The 17,476-nt window shown below is 53.9% G+C and overlaps 6 protein-coding genes across 6 annotated transcripts; 3 read left to right on the top strand and 3 right to left on the bottom strand.

The window, feature by feature from the left end:
- Window positions 1-3,912: 3,912 nt before the first annotated feature.
- J4E90_009187 (uncharacterized protein) lies at window positions 3,913-6,860 on the top strand (the record flags this gene model as incomplete). The annotated part of the gene is made up of 8 exons (XM_051438707.1): window positions 3,913-4,029; window positions 4,130-4,229; window positions 4,279-4,360; window positions 4,412-4,458; window positions 4,509-4,835; window positions 4,886-5,704; window positions 5,753-5,920; window positions 5,968-6,860. The coding sequence occupies 8 exons, from the start codon at window positions 3,913-3,915 to the stop codon at window positions 6,858-6,860; spliced, it is 2,553 nt and encodes an 850-aa protein (XP_051287370.1).
- Window positions 6,861-7,527: 667 nt separating this feature from the next.
- On the top strand, window positions 7,528-8,268 carry J4E90_009186 (uncharacterized protein; the record flags this gene model as incomplete). The annotated part of the gene is made up of 1 exon (XM_051438706.1): window positions 7,528-8,268. One exon carries the CDS (start codon window positions 7,528-7,530, stop codon window positions 8,266-8,268), a length of 741 nt encoding a protein of 246 aa, XP_051287369.1.
- A 329-nt stretch (window positions 8,269-8,597) lies between these two features.
- Window positions 8,598-9,417, top strand: J4E90_009185 (uncharacterized protein; the record flags this gene model as incomplete). The annotated part of the gene is made up of 2 exons (XM_051438705.1): window positions 8,598-9,299; window positions 9,355-9,417. 2 exons carry the CDS (start codon window positions 8,598-8,600, stop codon window positions 9,415-9,417), a joined length of 765 nt encoding a protein of 254 aa, XP_051287368.1.
- Window positions 9,418-9,827: 410 nt separating this feature from the next.
- J4E90_009184 (uncharacterized protein) lies at window positions 9,828-10,384 on the bottom strand (the record flags this gene model as incomplete). The annotated part of the gene is made up of 2 exons (XM_051438704.1): window positions 9,828-10,260; window positions 10,353-10,384. 2 exons carry the CDS (start codon window positions 10,382-10,384, stop codon window positions 9,828-9,830), a joined length of 465 nt encoding a protein of 154 aa, XP_051287367.1.
- Window positions 10,385-11,958: 1,574 nt separating this feature from the next.
- J4E90_009183 (uncharacterized protein) lies at window positions 11,959-13,700 on the bottom strand (the record flags this gene model as incomplete). Its single annotated transcript, XM_051438703.1, has 2 exons — window positions 11,959-12,096; window positions 12,261-13,700. 2 exons carry the CDS (start codon window positions 13,698-13,700, stop codon window positions 11,959-11,961), a joined length of 1,578 nt encoding a protein of 525 aa, XP_051287366.1.
- Window positions 13,701-14,497: 797 nt separating this feature from the next.
- J4E90_009182 (uncharacterized protein) lies at window positions 14,498-17,445 on the bottom strand (the record flags this gene model as incomplete). Its single annotated transcript, XM_051438702.1, has 3 exons — window positions 14,498-16,086; window positions 16,137-17,047; window positions 17,441-17,445. 3 exons carry the CDS (start codon window positions 17,443-17,445, stop codon window positions 14,498-14,500), a joined length of 2,505 nt encoding a protein of 834 aa, XP_051287365.1.
- Window positions 17,446-17,476: the final 31 nt, after the last annotated feature.

Here is a 17,476-nt window from a genome sequence, read left to right as displayed (position 1 = left end):
GTGTCGCCAATCTGGGACCGAAGCATTTAACCATTTATCCCCGATGATACGATGGACCCGGTACCTGGTAGTATCGCGCCATGTCAAATCGAGTCCCAGGTGTCTGTTCACCCAAGGCATACACCTGGCCATGACGGCGACGTCGAAAGCTTCAGCGGCTCGTCACAAATTGGCTGACAATTTGTCAACGAGTCGTGCATGGGCATTTTGACGAGTTGGAAGCCCGCGGACAAAGTTGGGTTTAGACGTTCCGTGGACGTTCGGCCGTTCGCGTAATCGAAACCATCGTTACCAGCACGGATGATCGTCAGGAACGGCCGCCATACCCGTCTCCACCTGACGCCCGCTTGTGCTACAGGTCTTGTGTATCGTGCCGTCTTCGTCGTCGTGTCTTCGGGCAAAGCAGACATCTCACACATGGTCTGCTATCACGCAAGCTGAGAGTCTGAGACGGTCCGTCTCATTCATGGCCCGTGAACTGGGCCGCAGATAGCGACCCTGCATCCGAAAGCCACGTTCCTGGTTCAATGGCTGGCTGCCTAGGCGGTAGACCCGGGAACGCCGCACCTTATCGCGCAGCGACCACCTTCCACTAGCCTGTTTGACACGGACAATGTCCGATTTCTTGTTAGAGGGCCAACGGAGCGCCGACTACTGCAATACACTGTATTGCTGACCAGGGTTCGGAACTTGTCCCGTCTGTGGCTTGCGCCTTGCATGCGTCGCGCATGTATCACTTCCAGCCATGTGGGTCTGCATCGATAACATGCTTGGGATGCATCGAAGAATCCGAGCGAGGCCTATGTTTGCCGAAACAGAGACGGGTCGACGCAGCGTGCGAAAGAAGCCATGTCATAAAATCGTCGTGATTGCTACTGGGCACTATCTACGTAGATGTGTAAAATTTGCGGTGGACCATGCTCACTAACGTCGTGTGCTGAAACACTTGCAAAAACGCCAGGACTCCTGCGTCATTTGTGCTCCTTTAAACGCTCAAATCCTTCCCAGTCGTGATATAAGAATAAAATAGTTTAGAGGAGTAAAATATCGGCCCCAAGCGCTGTATTGCCAAAACGCCTTGGCCGATGTAAAATCACGCTAAAATGCAAGGTGCAGAGGTTCTCCAATAGGTCGAAAAATGGTGCCTTAGTGGTCAAGGCAATCAAACTTGCAGCACTCATACAGAGCACAGTATGCTGCGTCGGGAAAGGGTGTGCCATGAGCTGCGGCTCTTGGCACGCTGTGACGTAGGCCGCGAGTTGGGAGCAGAAGGTTGAGGCAAAGTCTGGGGTTCAGATATGTGTTTTCGCTTGACCAAAGTGGCTTTTGCAGGTTGTGGGTTGATGACGCGGACGATCTCGTCGTCGTCTTTGGATTCTTCAGACTTGGATGTGCCTGTCGCGAACATGAGCAGTTGAGCGTTGAATCAATTAGGGCTGCTTACGAGAAGAGGCTGAAGTACGTCTGGAAGTGTGAGAAGACGTCTCCACCGAGTCTGCACCTAGGATTAGCGGGTTTGTTAACCATCAATGCCGTATTGCTTACCGTCTGGAGAAGAAACATTGGATAAAGGACTCCGTCGTTTGGTCATGGAAGACCTACTGCTCGCAGTCTGGCGCGGTCGTGGACGATAAGTCGCAGCAGGTGGGAATGCTGGTAGAGTGGGTACTGGCGGTATGTTGTCTGAAAGATGCAAAGGCTGGCCTGACACGGGTGGACCGCGTCCTCTAACACGGTTTTGCTCATCAATTTCCATGGACAGTCGCCGAATCACCGCGTCTATGGAAAGGCCCTCACGGCTCTTGGGTCTGTGGTTGACGGTACGAGTAGGGTTCGGTGTTACGCCGCTCCTGGCGCGCAAGGCTGGGTGTATGAGGTCGGACGAGTGGTCGAGTTTCCGTCGTACTGCTTCGGGCAGCGGTTGAGAGGCGGTTCTACTCCTTCTTGCGGCTTTGATCCGAGCCTGCAATTCTTCAGCGGCGACCAATTTGGGGTTCGCAGCAGGCGCATCCTCGTGTGCCAAAGGCTTGGAAAAATTGGTAAAGGGCGCGGACGTGGGTCTCGGAGGCTTTATCGTAGCAATGGGGTCTTTTTGGTTGAATGCTGCTGGTATACTCCTGTGTTTCAGGGACGTGGACATTATTGGTAGTTGGTGATGAACGGGGTGCAAACGTGTTAGGATCCAAGTCGAAGGGGTTTGCGGAAGGTGTTTGGCTTCTGGGGTAGCGTAATCTATAATGGATAATTATGATTTCCCAACAGTCGGGGCGGGAGAGGCACTTGCGTAGCGTGGGAACTGGGTTTCTGTCAATGCGCCGTTGCTTCTAGCGCTTCAGATGCAGATCCCTCTGTGAGGCGCAGCTGGTGAAACTCGAAAAGGCTAGCAGGCGTTGATAAACAATCCCAAGTTGCTTTAGCGACCGCCGACACAGCTCAGCTTCGTATAGGAGCACTTGAGCCTGGCCTCTCAGTATGCCACGGACTAACGAATGCGGCAATGGTCGCGGAACATGGCGCAACGTGTGCCATTGGTGATTGGTCTCCCGCGCTATCATCCCCAAACCCTGGAAGACTATGGCTAGACCATTGCCGATGCATCTACGTGTGCCGTGTCTATAGTTAGTAGTGTCGAGGCTCGTAGGATATATGACGAGGCGTCTGCCTAGGCAATGGTTCATCGAGTTGTCCGCAACGGTGACGGCTCGCGCAGTGCCATGGGCTCCCACGACGCACTGTGGCATTGGGATGGGCGCCGGGGGACGTTTGAAGGTGGGCGGGCGGCCAGCTATGGAGAAGCGCGTCCCGCAGCATGCATACTTGTGGCTGTCAGCTCTGCAGCTCGTGCACCACTTTCGCTATGGAAGGACGTATGTACAGCAAGTCGAGACTCTCGGATGCCAGCCCAGATAAGTCCAGGTAGACACGCTGTGCATCTACCGGGAGTGGATCGTACGAGCCTTGCTTGTGAGGTAGTGGCGTGCGCGGCGAAGAGCCCCCGCCTCGTGGCATCGCAGGCCAAATGGCAATGGACAGCCCGGTCGCAGTGAGAGACAGCGATGGTTGTCTGACCATGGTGCCTTCCTCTATAGTCATCCCCTCGCTTATCCACCCAGTGCACCGCCAACGGCACGTGACGAATGGGTAGCCCCAGGGCTGCCTGCCTGCCTGTCTGCCTACGTATTCAGGTAGGTAGCCCTGGAGACGAGGGCACAGAGCCAGTCGGGCAGGTGCGTGTGAAGGGCCATGGGCGTAGGTTGCGATGGGTGGTGCGGCGTCTGGTGGAGCTGTGGGTGCCAAGCTGATTGCGTCAGTGAAGCCGGCGTGGGCAAGCGCGCATCTCAGCGGGCGCCGTCATACGAGGCGAAAGCTGCACTCCTTCACACCAAGGCTGGCAACGGGTCGGGCGACTGCATACCGGATTACTACCCCGCAACACACACCTCGCAGACCGCGCCCACACATCGCCGCGCTCGCCAGGGTTCCGCGTGGTGGTTACCTGCCCAGGCACGCACTGGCATTGCGCTCCAAGCAGCTAGTGGCCAAGGCCCTGTGCGCTCTCCCGCCTTCGTTTTGCGACCCACGACGCGACAAAGTGTTCCGAGGCTGATCTCCATCACCCTGCCCCGTCACCGCGCCATCGCGTTGTACCATCGACTGCTGCGCGCGCCGGGCCTGCCCCATCCACGCCCTTCTTGTCGCGTTCCCGAGCTCTGCGATAGCCCGCAAGCGCCGCCGCGCCTCCTAATCGTCATCCGCCAGCACAACACGCAGCCGCCCCAATCGCCCACCCCCGACCTCCGCCCCATCCACCGCCAATTGTCCGCTGCACATTGCGCAAACGATCGCGACCGCCCGCCTGCCTCCGGAGGGTACACGCCCTAGCCGGAGAGTGTCGACACGCCGCCGCCGGTTATGGCAAACGTCGCTCCGCCGCCTGCGAGCGAACGAAAGCGCGTCAAGGTCTACGAACTCAAGAACAACGACTGGTTCGACAGAGGCACCGGCTTCTGCAAGGGCGTTGTCGCCAGCGTACGTTCCCCCACATGACCCGCGAGCCACCCTCACAGTTGGCGCACTTGTCGCGGTATCTGGCCCAACAGGCGTTCCAGGCTAACTTGTGCGACCGCAGCAGGAGGAAGCGAGGATCGTGGTCCTCTCCGAGGACGACCAGTCGCGACAACTCCTCGAGACGCGCATCTCCAAAGACGACGGCTACCAGAAACAGCAGGGTATGCGCCTGTCCGCGCCCATGGCATCGCAGCAGCTAAACATGTGCAGACACGCTCATTGTATGGACCGAGCAAAATGGCACCGACATGGCCCTCAGCTTCCAGGAACCCGAGGGCTGCGCTAGCATATGGTGAGCCGCGTGTGCCTTTCCGAGTCCACGTCGTATGCTGACGCAGAACAGGGACTTTGTCAATGAAGTTCAATCGCGGCTGCAAGCCCTCGCTCAGGGTACGTGACATCAATCGTCCCCAGCTTCCAGCAAGCTAATGCTGACACAGACGATGGTCTTTCAGACGACATCGATCACATCAGTCCCATCCTACTTCCCAGTCCCGACCTCGGCAACCTCCACGAAATCGAGAACCACATGCGCGCTGCAAATTCGACGCCCGGCGGCCGCGAAGCCTTGGCCAAGTTCATACTCGCCCAAGATTACATACCAAAACTCATCCCCTTGGTGGACATGGCCGAAGACCTCGAAAGCGTGTCAGACCTCCACCGACTGTGCAGCATCGTAAAGATGCTTATCTTGCTCAACGACACCGCCATCATTGAATACGTCGTAACAGACCCGGTGGTTCTGGGTGTCGTTGGGGCTCTGGAATGTGAGTTTCGGCCCCCGCGACCTCTCACATGGCTTGCTGACATTGCGCAGACGACCCGGATTTTCCTCTACACAAAGCCAACCATCGACAATATCTCGCTGATGAATCCAAGTTCAAGGAAGTCGTACGGATAGAAGACGAAAACATCAAACGGAAAATACATTACACGTACCGACTCCAATACCTCAAAGACGTGGTTCTTGCGCGCATCCTCGACGATCCTACTTTCAGCGTTCTGAACTCCCTCATCTTCTTTCACCAGGTCGACATCGTCCAGCATCTCCAAGCGAACGGCCCATTCTTGAAAGAGCTTTTCAGCATTTTCTCCCCCAAAGAGCAGAACTTGTCGAGGAAGAAGGACGCCGTCTTGTTCATCCAGCAATGCTGCGCAATTGCGAAGAGCTTGCAAGCCAACGTTAGGGCACAGCTATATCAGAACTTCATCAGCAGTGGCTTGCTGGAAGTGATACAATTTGCGCTCAAGCACCAGGACGCTTCAGTGCGCGTAGCAGGAACCGACATACTGGTGTCTCTGATCGACCATGATGCCTTGATGGTGCGAAGTTACATCTTCAAAGCCATTCAGGAAAAGTCAAAACCGCTCACCGATACCTTGATCGAGTTACTTCTCATTGAGGTAGACCTTGGGGTCAAAGCGCAGATGGCTGATGCGATCAAGATCCTCCTTGACCCCAATGCCAACTCAGCTTCCATAGAAGCCCTCGGGCGGACGAACAGCGACTTCCTGGCCAAAATGAGGGGGCAACTGCCATCTATACCCCAAACAGACTCCTTCATACAGAACTTCTATGACGAGTCTGCGAGGAAGTTGTTCCAGCCTCTCAAGGATCTTGAGGGCCGAGAGTCGAGTAAGTGTGATTGTTCGTCCCCTTGTGATTCAAACTAACATGCTGCAGTGGATGACTTATCCATGCAAGAAGTATCGCTTTACGCCCATTTAGTCGAGGTTCTGTGCTTCTTCATTCGTCAACATTCCTTCCGTAGCAAATACTTCATTCTATCAGAAGGTCTGGCAGTGCGGGTTGCCCAGCTCATGGGTTGCCCAGAGAAGCATCTGAAGCTTAGTGAGTCCCCCTACATCGATATGATGGCTTCCACTAACGGGTTCTAGCCGCTCTCAAGTACTTCCGCACTGTTCTCGGCTTTCACGATGAGACGCACAACCGCCAGATCATCCAGCACGAGCTGTTTGAACCAATCTTGAAGATACTATACGAGACCATGCCGCGCGATAATCTCCTCAACTCGGCGTGCTTGGAGTTGTTTGAATTCATCAGGCGCGAGAACATCAAGATGATTGTTCAGCATCTTGTCGAGACATATAGAGAAAGATTACAGGAGATTACGTACGTGGATACGTTCCAAAACTTGATACTCAAGTATGATCAGAACCATGAGCCGGTAACGACCCAAGAGATGGAAAATTCCTTTACGAGTGTGGATAGCGACACACCTGCACGACATGCCGCGGCTGTCAATGGTGGCAAGTGGGGCCAAGGCCTGAAAGATGCAGACCCAGATGAGGAGGCATATTTCAACACATCAGACGATGAGGATGATCATTTGTCTGGGGCCGGAAAGTTGGCCATGAATGGCGCATCGCCAGTGCGACCCCTCGTCAACTATCCAGATGATGATGCCGACGATGCCGATATGGACGACCTCGCCACCGATATGCCCGCCTCCGCTCACAAAATGTCGACAACCCAGTTGCCAGAAGGAAGTACATCCCCCAACTCGACCTCCGCAGGATCGCCACCAGAACGGATATCGGAGAAGCGCCGTAGAGAGGAGGACGAAGAGGACGAACTCCTCGCAAGCATATCCACCTCTGCTGGGCCAAAGCGACGCGCTTCCACATCTAGTAACGCCAGTTCTGGAAGTTTGCGGAGTTTGCGTCGGAAGTCGCCTAATGTCAACTCTGGCAAAGATGGTGGCACGCCAAAGAAGATATCGTTATCGATACCACTCAAGAGCAGTGGTGAAGGTGGCGAAAGCGGATAGTATGGCATGCCTCCTCCGCGATAGAGTAACCAGTATTCGAGTATGTGGAGGAAGTCTGGATTTTTGCTCTACAGCAAGCCTTAAAATAACCCAAAAGATACCCATTGGAAACTCGATAAACAAGAACGACGTTGCATGAAAGGGGTTGTACGAGGTTTTGCTTCTTCATGCAAATGGTTCCGATCTGGTAGCGGCATTGCGAAGGTGTAATTATTAGGCGTTCAATGTCTTGACCATTCCGGCGTGGGGGTTTGGAACGGCCACGATGGAATGATGCAGCGCAGCGTGTCGTATTGTCAGCGTGCGTTCAGGTGTTGGATTTTCTTGTGCATGATCGAAGGTATCCGGCCTGTGTATTATAACTCGTTTTCGTGCGGGAATGTCAACTCGTATGCAAGTCATCAATCATCCGTGCTGAACGTGAAGAGATGGGATTTTCACAACAATGCGCAAACGTGTCACAAGCATAAAATAGCATGGCGTGACACATGCAAGCGTCCGTACCTCTGTGGCTGAATCACGTTCTGTTGTTTCCGCTAGCGCCGCTCACAAGCCCGCGTGCAACTAATGCAACATCCCACGTCTAACCTTCATACAGCTTGCATTTCGGCTTCACGATCAAGCTCTCAGTGCCCGAAGCTTATCCAATACCCAGACACGTCGTGCGATGCCGGACCAGCGCTCTTCTACCAAGCCGAACAACACGACATCGATGGAAAACTCAGCTACGCACAACATCAACGTCTCCGAAATGCCACCTAAACCACCAACTCTGACCCTCATTCTTGCAGCCACACCGAGTCTCGGAATTGGAAACGGTGGAGGCTTGCCATGGCCGCAGCTGAAAAAAGAGATGGGATTCTTTGCGCGAGTCACGAAGCGTACATCGCCTTCAGCGTCCACGGCGAGCATCAAGAAAGTAAACGCTGTGCTCATGGGTCGCAAGACGTGGGAGAGCATACCCCCCAAGTTTCGACCTCTGAAAGATCGCCTAAATATCGTCGTTACTTCGAAGCCAGAAGAGTTCAAAAGTAAATTAGACAAGAATACGGAGGTCGAAGGACCAATGGTCTGCTCCAGTGTGTTGGATGCGATAGCACAGCTCGAGAAGCAGGATGATAGCAGACTCCAAGGCTCAGCGATAGAGCTGGATAAGATTTTTGTTATTGGCGGAGCAACTATATACGAAACGGCGCTTCAACTTCCGCAGACAAAACGAGTTCTCCTCACAAAGATAAAGAAGGAATTCGAGTGCGACACATTTTTCCCCGTCAATCTGGGAGAGACAACAATTTGGAGGAACGCAAGCAGAGAGGAAGTGCAGGCATTCACTGGAGAGGAGATCCAAGAGGGTGGGATTGAGGAGCAGGGTGTCGAATTTGAGTTCTGCATGTACGAGCGGGAGTGAGTCAATTAGAGTGAAAGAGCAGCAAACAAATATGATTCGAACGAATGATTCACAGTTGATGGTCGTGCCCAATGTGAGGAAGGCGCGACGGAGGAGGCGCTCTCACCTCCACCCTGCCACGTCATAGCAATCGATTGTTCGCCTTATGCCCTTCCACCCATCAATCTCTCCTGTTCCTCGGATCAAACTCTACCCGCAACCAGCATGTCAAGGCAAGATCCACCCATGCAGTCCGTATGGCAAGAGCTATGGCGGGGAAGTACGTTATTCAAAGCGACAGGCACAACACCCACTGACTCTGAACCCCAGATCTCCCTCTCTACCTAGCCATGAATCTCTCGACGACAGCCAACATCGCACTCGTTACTCTGCTCCTCGTCGCCATCTTCTCCATCACTTTTGAGATCGCCCGCATCTGGCTATCCCGTCGCACCCGTCAGACGCATAGCTACGTTCTCGTCGACGACACCGTCGGGATCTCACCGCCGAATTCAGGACCAGTATCCTTGTTGGCACGCACCAACCGTGGTCCCCGCTCGATTGTGTATGCCAAGGCAGTCCTGCATACTATCCTCTTTCTCGGCGTACAGGCAGTTCTCACTCTCCTCGTTGTCCAGATTGCGCGCCTCATAGCATCTACTTTCGCCACCGACCGCCGTCTTCGCAAGCAATGCGACCGTTTGGCGCAGAGGGGGCTCGAGTGCCCGGCTGCAACACGCTATCACAATGTCCTGAACGTTACGGTTGCCCTTGGTCTGTTTTGCTTGATCCGAGGTCTTCAATTGCACGCAGAACTGCCGACCCGCCCATCTCAGAACAGCAACTACAGCAACGGCTTCCTGACCCTCCAAGACACATGCCGACGGACGATGCATAAGGTGCTTGCAGCGCCCATTGCCGTGGTCGTCCTACACTCCCGTGTGCCGGCGGATGAGCTGTGGAAGCACGCCAGACTGATTCTTGTTCAGATTGCTGTGTCTGTCTGCATCTTCCTTTGTGGCAACATTCTCTGTCTACTTGCCGCGTTCCCAGTGAGTTTTTTCCGTCAGTTGACATGCAACTATCAAAGCGGCTAACCAGGTCTAGGATATACATGGTACTATAATCGCATTGGAGAAGTCAGGGCTCACTGGAAAGACGGAGGTGTAAAGACGACCTCTAAATAGGAGCTCTGAGGCATATCGATTGCTGCAGTACGGCATGGTGTGTGAACTACACGTATAAAAGTTTACATTGTAGATACGAAACCAAGTCAGGCTTAGCTCGTGTTCTGCTAGATCCTGAAGCAGTGGATTGATACGGAACGTCGGAGATTTCCATAACACAAGAGAGTTCGAAGCCGTAGAGATAGGAACGGGACACATGCCATCTTCGTATTAAGCGGATCATTCTCATCGCATATCACACCAAGTCAAAATCTGACGAGGTGCAGGTAGCGCCTGACCGTGAAGTACCAAGACATGTTTTTCAACATCCTCAAGTACATTCCAGTACATCTCCAATCCAGCGTTCTGCCCCGTCTTCCATGCAACCTGCGTGTACCCACATACCCAGCCCACTCAAGCCATGACAAGATCGTAAGCCGCCTTGCCGCTCATAAGCACCATGGCATAGTGCGCAATCATCCACAGCGCGCCATAGTACCTCCCCTTGCCACCATCCTCGCCACTCCTGGTGTAACCCACCGCGTAAACCACGCGATTCACACTCCACACCGCGCCCAATACCGCCGCCGCAACAGGATATCTCAGTCCGCTGATGAGCATGGCGCCGAGGGCGGTGACGTGGTTCTCGTTGAAGTTCTGGTGCGCGCGCTGCGCCGAGTTGAAGGCCAGCATTGCGGCTTTGGATTGCGGCGACGCGGTTTGCACTTGTTCGTACGAGGCGTATTCGTAGGGGTAGGGGATCTTGGCTGCTTTGCGGAAGCCGCCGACGCGGCCGCCGTGCCAGGCGCCGACGAAGAAGGTGGAGACGCAGGCGGCGAGGACGTAGCTGTGCGTGTGTGGATTAGTTTGTGGGTGGGCTTTGGTGAGGGGTCGTGGAAGGGAATGCATTGAGGTTTCTGCCGTTGGATTTGAACGTACCCGTACTCGCTGGGAATCTGGATAATCGCCATTTTGATTGTTGATGTAGTAATCGAGCCGAGGGAAGTCGTGTTGTTGTGTCGTCTTCAGTTGCGAGATGCGTGGAAGATATTCCGTAGAAGCGCCGTCCGCCTATGTTTTATACTTTTGTCGACGTCTTCCTGTATGTTGTCTAGCGTGATACTGTGTTCTCTTGACTTGGGCAGACGCAATGTGTCTCCAGTTGTTTGCGACGCGGACGAGTTTCAGCGGAAGATAATCCGCAATCGGCGCAATTTCTCGCCGACGGCGTCCCGCAGGTGCTACCAGTATGCGACAACATGGCTGCCTGCATTGCTGAGTCGTACCGCTGATATTTTGTCGAGGGTACAGTCGTGGTCAGAGAGCGGGAAGAAGGATGTGATCAGCCATGGACGAACATGCACGGATGTGCTGCCTGGATGAGGTAGAAGGTGAAGGCTGATTTGGCGGGTGAGCATGTGTAGTTTATTAGCACGCCTGACCTCGTCAACTGATCCTCGCCATGCGCATGAGTTGTTGCCCACCGGCCGCATGTGGGTATACGAGGACTTGTGGACGTCAGAAATTGGGCGCGTAGAGGACTTGACATTAGTAGAATACCATTGATTGATACACTGGGGAGCTGGCGGATATATGTCGTGGGGTGGAGATTACTAAACTACAAAGTGCTCCCTTCCGTCATCCCGCCCCGGAATGGCGACTTTACATTGATTGCAATCGTCAAAGGGAGATCGCGCAAGGGATACCTGGCTTGCTAGTACCTAGTCTGGGCTTGCTCCGTCAAATCATGGTGGTAGATTATGTTGCCCACGCATTCTCCTCCGCAACCCAGTGTATGCACGTCGCCAGAACGTTTAGATCTTTGCTTGACGGGATATGTATATATAACACCATGTTGGATAATTGAGCGCTGAACTACACACATTGACACACATAATGAAGAAGCAAGGTATCTTATGTATGTATGTTTGGCGTTCGGCTAGTCTATAATGCCGAGCCGTAGGCGGAGATCTCTCACTGAGCCTAAAGAAAGTTTTCAAATACCGAATTGCCCTCTGTATGTAGTGCAGAGGCCATCGAGACGCGAACGGGCTGGTGTATTTCGAATCATCAACATGCACTCTAGCGTCCGTCTTAATCGTCGTGTACAGTCCAGTGGTCGTCATGCAACCCTGCAGATGAGACTTGTGTGAACCAAAGTTTTGGTGTATAAAGACTGTACCAATCATCATGCAAATGAACCCGTCTGCTTATCTCCAAACATCTTCTCTCTTGGGCCTGGGAAATTCACAATAGCATGACCCCAAATCTGGGGCGCATGTGCTTGGAAGACGTGAAAACAGGCAGTATAAGGACAGCAGATCAAGAAACTGGGTATATAGATTCATCGCTCATTCATTTCTGTGTGCGGTCATCAATTTCGTGTACAGCCATTCCGGCCACTCAGCACCCATTCGCGGTGACAGCCCTAACAGCCACGCTATCAATCCTTTTTTTGTAGACGGTCATCTGGTGTTTCAGCAAATCACCGTATACAACCTTCCTCAACATCTCGTCGTCCACCGTTACTGCCTCGATATCTTCCTCACTTCTGCTTCCGACTCGTTGTCTCAACACTACCAATCGCCCCGCAGGTGACAATGTACACTGAGGTATTGGCCATGCAGGCAAGGAAGAAGAAGTCGAGTTTGTAGTGTTCGTTTGTAGTGAAGACTTGGAAGGCCTGCTAAGGCGCGGGGCAAAACCATACTTCGATTTCGGTTTCGGCGGGGAAGACCGCGAAGGGTCTAGAAGGCTGGGTTTAGACATCGATGCAACGGTCGAAGCAAGGTTAGAAGCCGCGACAGGTGCTGGACTGGCATAGAGCTTCAGCAAGCTTTTCAGCACGCTCTTGTCCGCTCGCGGTATCGGGTCGCCTTCGTTGATGAAGGCATAGAAGAGACTTTTACGATGTCGCTTGTCATCAGGCTTCTTCAAAGGATGCAGACTGACTGGTGGTGCACCGAACGTGACACAGTGCACGCGCTTGAAGAAGCTGGTCAGGTAATTAAGCTCAGAATTGATCTTTGTGCTCATCATGTGTCCGTAAAGCAGTGCCGCGACTGCTCCGCCCGCGGAGTGTCCGGTGATGAGTAGACTGCAGTTTGAACGCGCGGGGTTTTCTTGGAGCAAGACCTTCAACCGTTCTGCCACGGGCTTGATCATCTTCTTGGCCACGTAGAGAAAGCCAGCGTGGCACAGGTTTGACGGGTCGTCAAGAAACTTCTCCGGGCTGTGGGGTGCCGAGTTGTAGTTGACAGCCCAGTCCATAAAGGTCTGGCTTCCGCGAATAGCGAAGACGATAGTATTCAGTTCTTCCACAGGGATGGACTTGAGTACCATGGCTTTTGTGCCGCTACGCCAATCAGCAGGAATGAAAGTCTCCATTTCGGGATTCTTCTTCGTGCCTGGCGGCGTGTACGCCTTCTCCGAGTAGGTTGCGGCCAAGCAAAGTAGAGGATACGTTGGTAGATATACCTTGAAAGGCGGCAGATGTGGTGGTAATCGGGAGTTGGAGTATAGCCACACTTTGGAGAAATGATTCGACCCTTTATCGCTACTAGAGTGGGATTGCACTTCGTGTTGGCGTCGGCGTCTTGGTTCACCAAGAGGAGGGCTCGTTCTCTGAGCCTCTTCTTGCTGCTGCTCGCTGAACTCCATCATGAGGTCTTGTTCTTTGCCGCTGAAGTGATCGTCATCAATGCTGGTGATGACTGCGTCGAACTTCGAACTAATCATATCGTATAGCGCAGCTCCGCGACACAACGTTTGCATGCTCTTTGTAGCGACAGCTGCGGTGGGCCGCTCAATGCAGTTGGTCGTCAGTTTCGTGACACTCTTTCCAGCCGTATCGCGAAGATTCAGGTAGGATTTGGCGGCCATTCGGTCGAGACTATTCCATTGTTGTTCGAAAGGGCCTTGACCGCGGGGTTCTTGGGGTGGCGGAGAAGCAAAGCGGATCGTTGATTGACTAGCGTATGGCTGAACAGGCTGCGGTGGCGGAGAGCCATATCGGTAACTGTCTTCTGGAAAGGACCCAGGCATCTGGCGATAAATGGAGTGCTGAGGCGGACTCGCGGCATAGCCATAGAGGGTCGGGGGAGGCCTCGTTGCTGCTGCACGCTGAGGAGAGGTCGCCTGGACCGGAGGCGCGTAATCTTGCAAGTACATGTCTGCCACTGAAGCCGAAACGCGTGGTTTCCTAGAAGAGGAGCGCGGCTTCGCAGTCTTGGACGAAGAGTGCGAGGACTTCTTCCTGCTCTTCCTCTCGACTTCGGTCGCCGCCATGTCGTCGCCCTAGTCTGTATACGGCTCTGCAAGAAAGTGAAAGAAAAAGTATAGGCAGTGTCGTAATGGCGGGGAAGTCGTGGGATCTGTTCAACGCGGTAATCGTCGTCGATGTCCTGTCCGCGACGTATGCCAAGTTTCAGTCATAGCCGCTGCGTGCTCCTGCGTTACGCTAATGAGGGTTGCATGACGGGCGTAGATCTTTGAAGCTCGATTCCAGATTGTGTTGCTTTTGTTGGGGAGCTCAAAGACGTCTGACAAACGAGGGGACACGTCAAAGGCCGAAGGAGTGAAAGGCTCTGAAGTCAGAATGGGCGCGGCCGGCTGTTAAGGGCGGGTCGATGCAGGCGCAAGGAAGCCGCGGTATAGCCACCGCGCTAGGCCCATCACTGGCTGGATACACAACGCTAGATGACAAGCAGGTGCGATTGGCTGCGTAGGATCTTGGCGCGTATTGGAGCGGTGGACATGTAGCCCTTCGCTGTCGGTGCATGTAGACCTCGTGACCATCTGTAAACGTCGCGAAAGCCGAAATTGCGACCCTGTAGCGGTCTGCAGGAACAGAAGACGGGATTGCTATTTCTGATGTTCCAGCGCACATCCATCCCCACACCCTCGATCAACGGCTAACTTGCCACCACAGCGATCGGACGCCATCCTTGCCATTCGCCGGGGCTTTGGAGTCCCGTTGCATCACCCGCAACTCGTCACACAATTAGAGTTTAGACTTTGTTCTGACAGGAACTACACCGTCCATGTGCGCGTGTGGAACATGGTGCTACAGCTTCTACACTCAGCTATCTATCGTGCGCGCCAATGAAGTCGTCGTGTTCCTCTTCTGGCGTACCGAGTAACCCTCTTTCTTCGCTCTCTTCGTCGTCATCACTCTCCTGCCTAAGACCTCCTCTCCCCCCCACCCCTGCACCACCTTCTTCGCGCTCTTCGTCAACACCGTTCATTACGTACCACACGTCTTTTTTGGTAAGCAAGCCTTTCAGCATACCTCGGTCCGTAAACAAAACATAGCGTAGCCCAAGCTTTTGGAACATGGACACTGTAAGCTGAAAGCTGGCTCTAGCGTTGAGTGTGATGGGTGTTTGATCCATCCAAGGCCGAAGGTCCAGTGATGTTGCAGGATCAGAGAGCGGTTGGTGAGAAAAGTACGCTTCTGTTTCGGCGGCCAAGGTACGGGGAGGCGTCAAGGCAAGTTGGAGTGCGTACTGCAATTCGGTCCTGGAGATGTAACCGAGGAGAAGTGCATCGCGGCTATTGTCTATGATAGGAAAGCCACGAAATCCGTGTTGAGATAGAAGCTGGCGCAGCGATCCGATAGTATGGCCAGTCGCAGTAATCGCAGTCAAGTCTTCGATGCGCGTCATTACATAACCTGCGCCAACATCTGGGATGCTGGAACCGTTGTCTTCGCGGTTGTCAAGAAAAGGATAGCCTTTGAAGTGTATCCAGGACTCATAGATACCACGTGGGGAGATTGCGTCGCCAATCCATTTACTTATCATGACCGCAATCATGATAGGCAGGACATAGGTGAGCGCTCCGGTAAGTTCGAACATGATGACCACAATTGAAACTGTCATACGTGTCGTTCCGGCAAGTGCGGATGCGGCACCGACGATAGCGTACGTGCCTGGGGTTACACAGGGTACGTCTGGTTCGCACGATTTGAAAACGAAAAGCGTTGGCCAGGCCGCCTGAACAACTTCGACAGAAAGTCCCACAGCACGGCCAAAGAGTCCTCCGATGGCCATAGAAGGGAGGATAATTCCAGCAGGTATCTGCAGGCCGAAAGTGAAGCCCGAAAGTATTATGCCCAGTCCTGAGGAGATGAGTAAGAGTGCAATGACTCCTGTGTTTGCTTTGCCAGATTTACATAGGCCCAGCGTATCCTCGGCGAGGTCGGCGCATTCGGCAAATAAGATGTGTACGAGTTCGGACGCTTGAGCGCGCATGAATTTGATGGGGAAGTTGATGAGTGCTGTGACGAAAGATACGATGACAACCTCTGTCACGGGACCTTTGAGATACTGTCGGTTCTTGCGCCACTCAGCAACGCCCATGTTGAGCTTGATGAAGAAGCCCCCAAAGAGCCCGCCCAAGATTCCAAGGAATGCGAAAGGGACCAACTCGAAGTCATGCCATCCACTATGATACGTGACTTGGTACAACACGAGTTTTCCGGTGTGGAATGGATTGCAAGCCTGCAGGGTGACAGCAGCGACCATGGCGCAGACAAAGCTGCTCCACATGGTTTTATCCGGGAAGTAATATGAGAGTTGCTCAAGACTGAATAACACGCCCCCAATGGGCGCACCGAAAGCGACCGAGATACCCGCTGCAGCCGCTGCGGAGAACACTTCTCGTTTCCGTGCTATTCTCCTGTCAGTACTTGGAGACCAGAGAATGGGGAACCACGCTGACCTTCATTGCCGTTCACATTACCAAAGAGTTTCATGAAAAGGTTCGCAGAGCAGCATGCGACGTGTACCAGCGGACCCTCTTTGCCTAGCCACAAGCCTGACGCGACTGCGAGGCACAAGCCAACCGTTTTTGTGACCAGTGTCCATCCGCCCAGAAAGTGTCGGATAACGAAGCCGCCCAGGACCGTCTTGATCTCGGGTATGCCACTATGCTTCGCGTACGGCGAGAACTCGCGCACCAGAAGACTGGCGCATGCTGCAAAGAGCACAGAGAAGAGCACGAAGAAGACGTACTCGACAACATAGCGCCCTCCCACACTCCCAATACCCATGGCAGCGCCCCAGGAGTTCCAGTCATGACAGGCCTGCTCTTCCTCGATCCCCCAACAGCAGAAGCTCTTGTTCAGGTAGAAGCGACCGTCTCCATCAACATTGTGGCAGTATCCCGTCTTGAGGTCCGCAAGCCAGTCACTAGCCACATCGATGAAGGCTGCGATGCCGCCGCTCAGTATACCAGCAGCGACCAGGATGATCCAGACCTGGCTTGCGTCTGCCAACTGCTTGAGGTGGCCAAGTACGCCGCTGGCGCCGGTGTAGAGATAGCGTAGCCTCTGTCGTTCTTTGGCGTATTCGAAGATCCAGTCGATTGCGGTAAGGTCGTCGTAGCCGACTCGTCGCCCGGGCCCTTCGACATACCAGTCCAGGCCGTTTGCATCTTTGGTGTCTTGGAGGTGTTCGCCTGCGTTGCCAGGCGTGTCGAGATAGTTGAGTATAAGCTCGGTGGAGCCGTTCGGGCGGTGCGATCGTGGCTGGGGCGAAGCGCGGTTGCTAGCTGATCCGAGAGGTGAGGCGAGGTATCGCGAGAAGCCGAAGGAGGATGCAGGCGGCTTGGGCCTGCGCTTGAAAGACAGCCTGGAGATGCGCGTTAGTATGGAGGTATACCAAGGGCGCTGTGTGCGCATACTGCTCAGGTAGGTCGCGTTCTAGTGGATCGTCCGCCAGCAGCGCCTCTTCATCGCTGTCGTCGTCCTCCACGACCGGCTGCTTCCCGTTGAATGTGCGCCTCGACGATGCTTCAGCCTGTCCATGGGACGACGGATTTGACGACGAGCTGGACATGCCCTCGACATATGCTCTTGTGTAGGCTGGGGCGCATTGCTCAAGCAACCATTACGTGCAGTGGAGGGATGTCGTCCCATTGCGGTATTTGGTGAGGCGTGGCTGGCGCTTGATCGCACACATGCCAAGGCCATTCAATCACATGCCAAACGAGCCCAGGCATCACCACCCGGCCACGTTCTCCACATCATGTCGTCGTAGAAATGCAACAACTTTACGTGT

The sequence above is a fragment of the Alternaria incomplexa genome (assembly GCF_024043165.1).
Source record: "Alternaria incomplexa strain BMP 0042 chromosome Unknown scaffold_15, whole genome shotgun sequence".
Classification (NCBI taxonomy): Eukaryota; Fungi; Ascomycota; class Dothideomycetes; order Pleosporales; family Pleosporaceae; genus Alternaria; species Alternaria incomplexa.
This window is presented reverse-complemented; position numbering and strand designations above follow the sequence as displayed.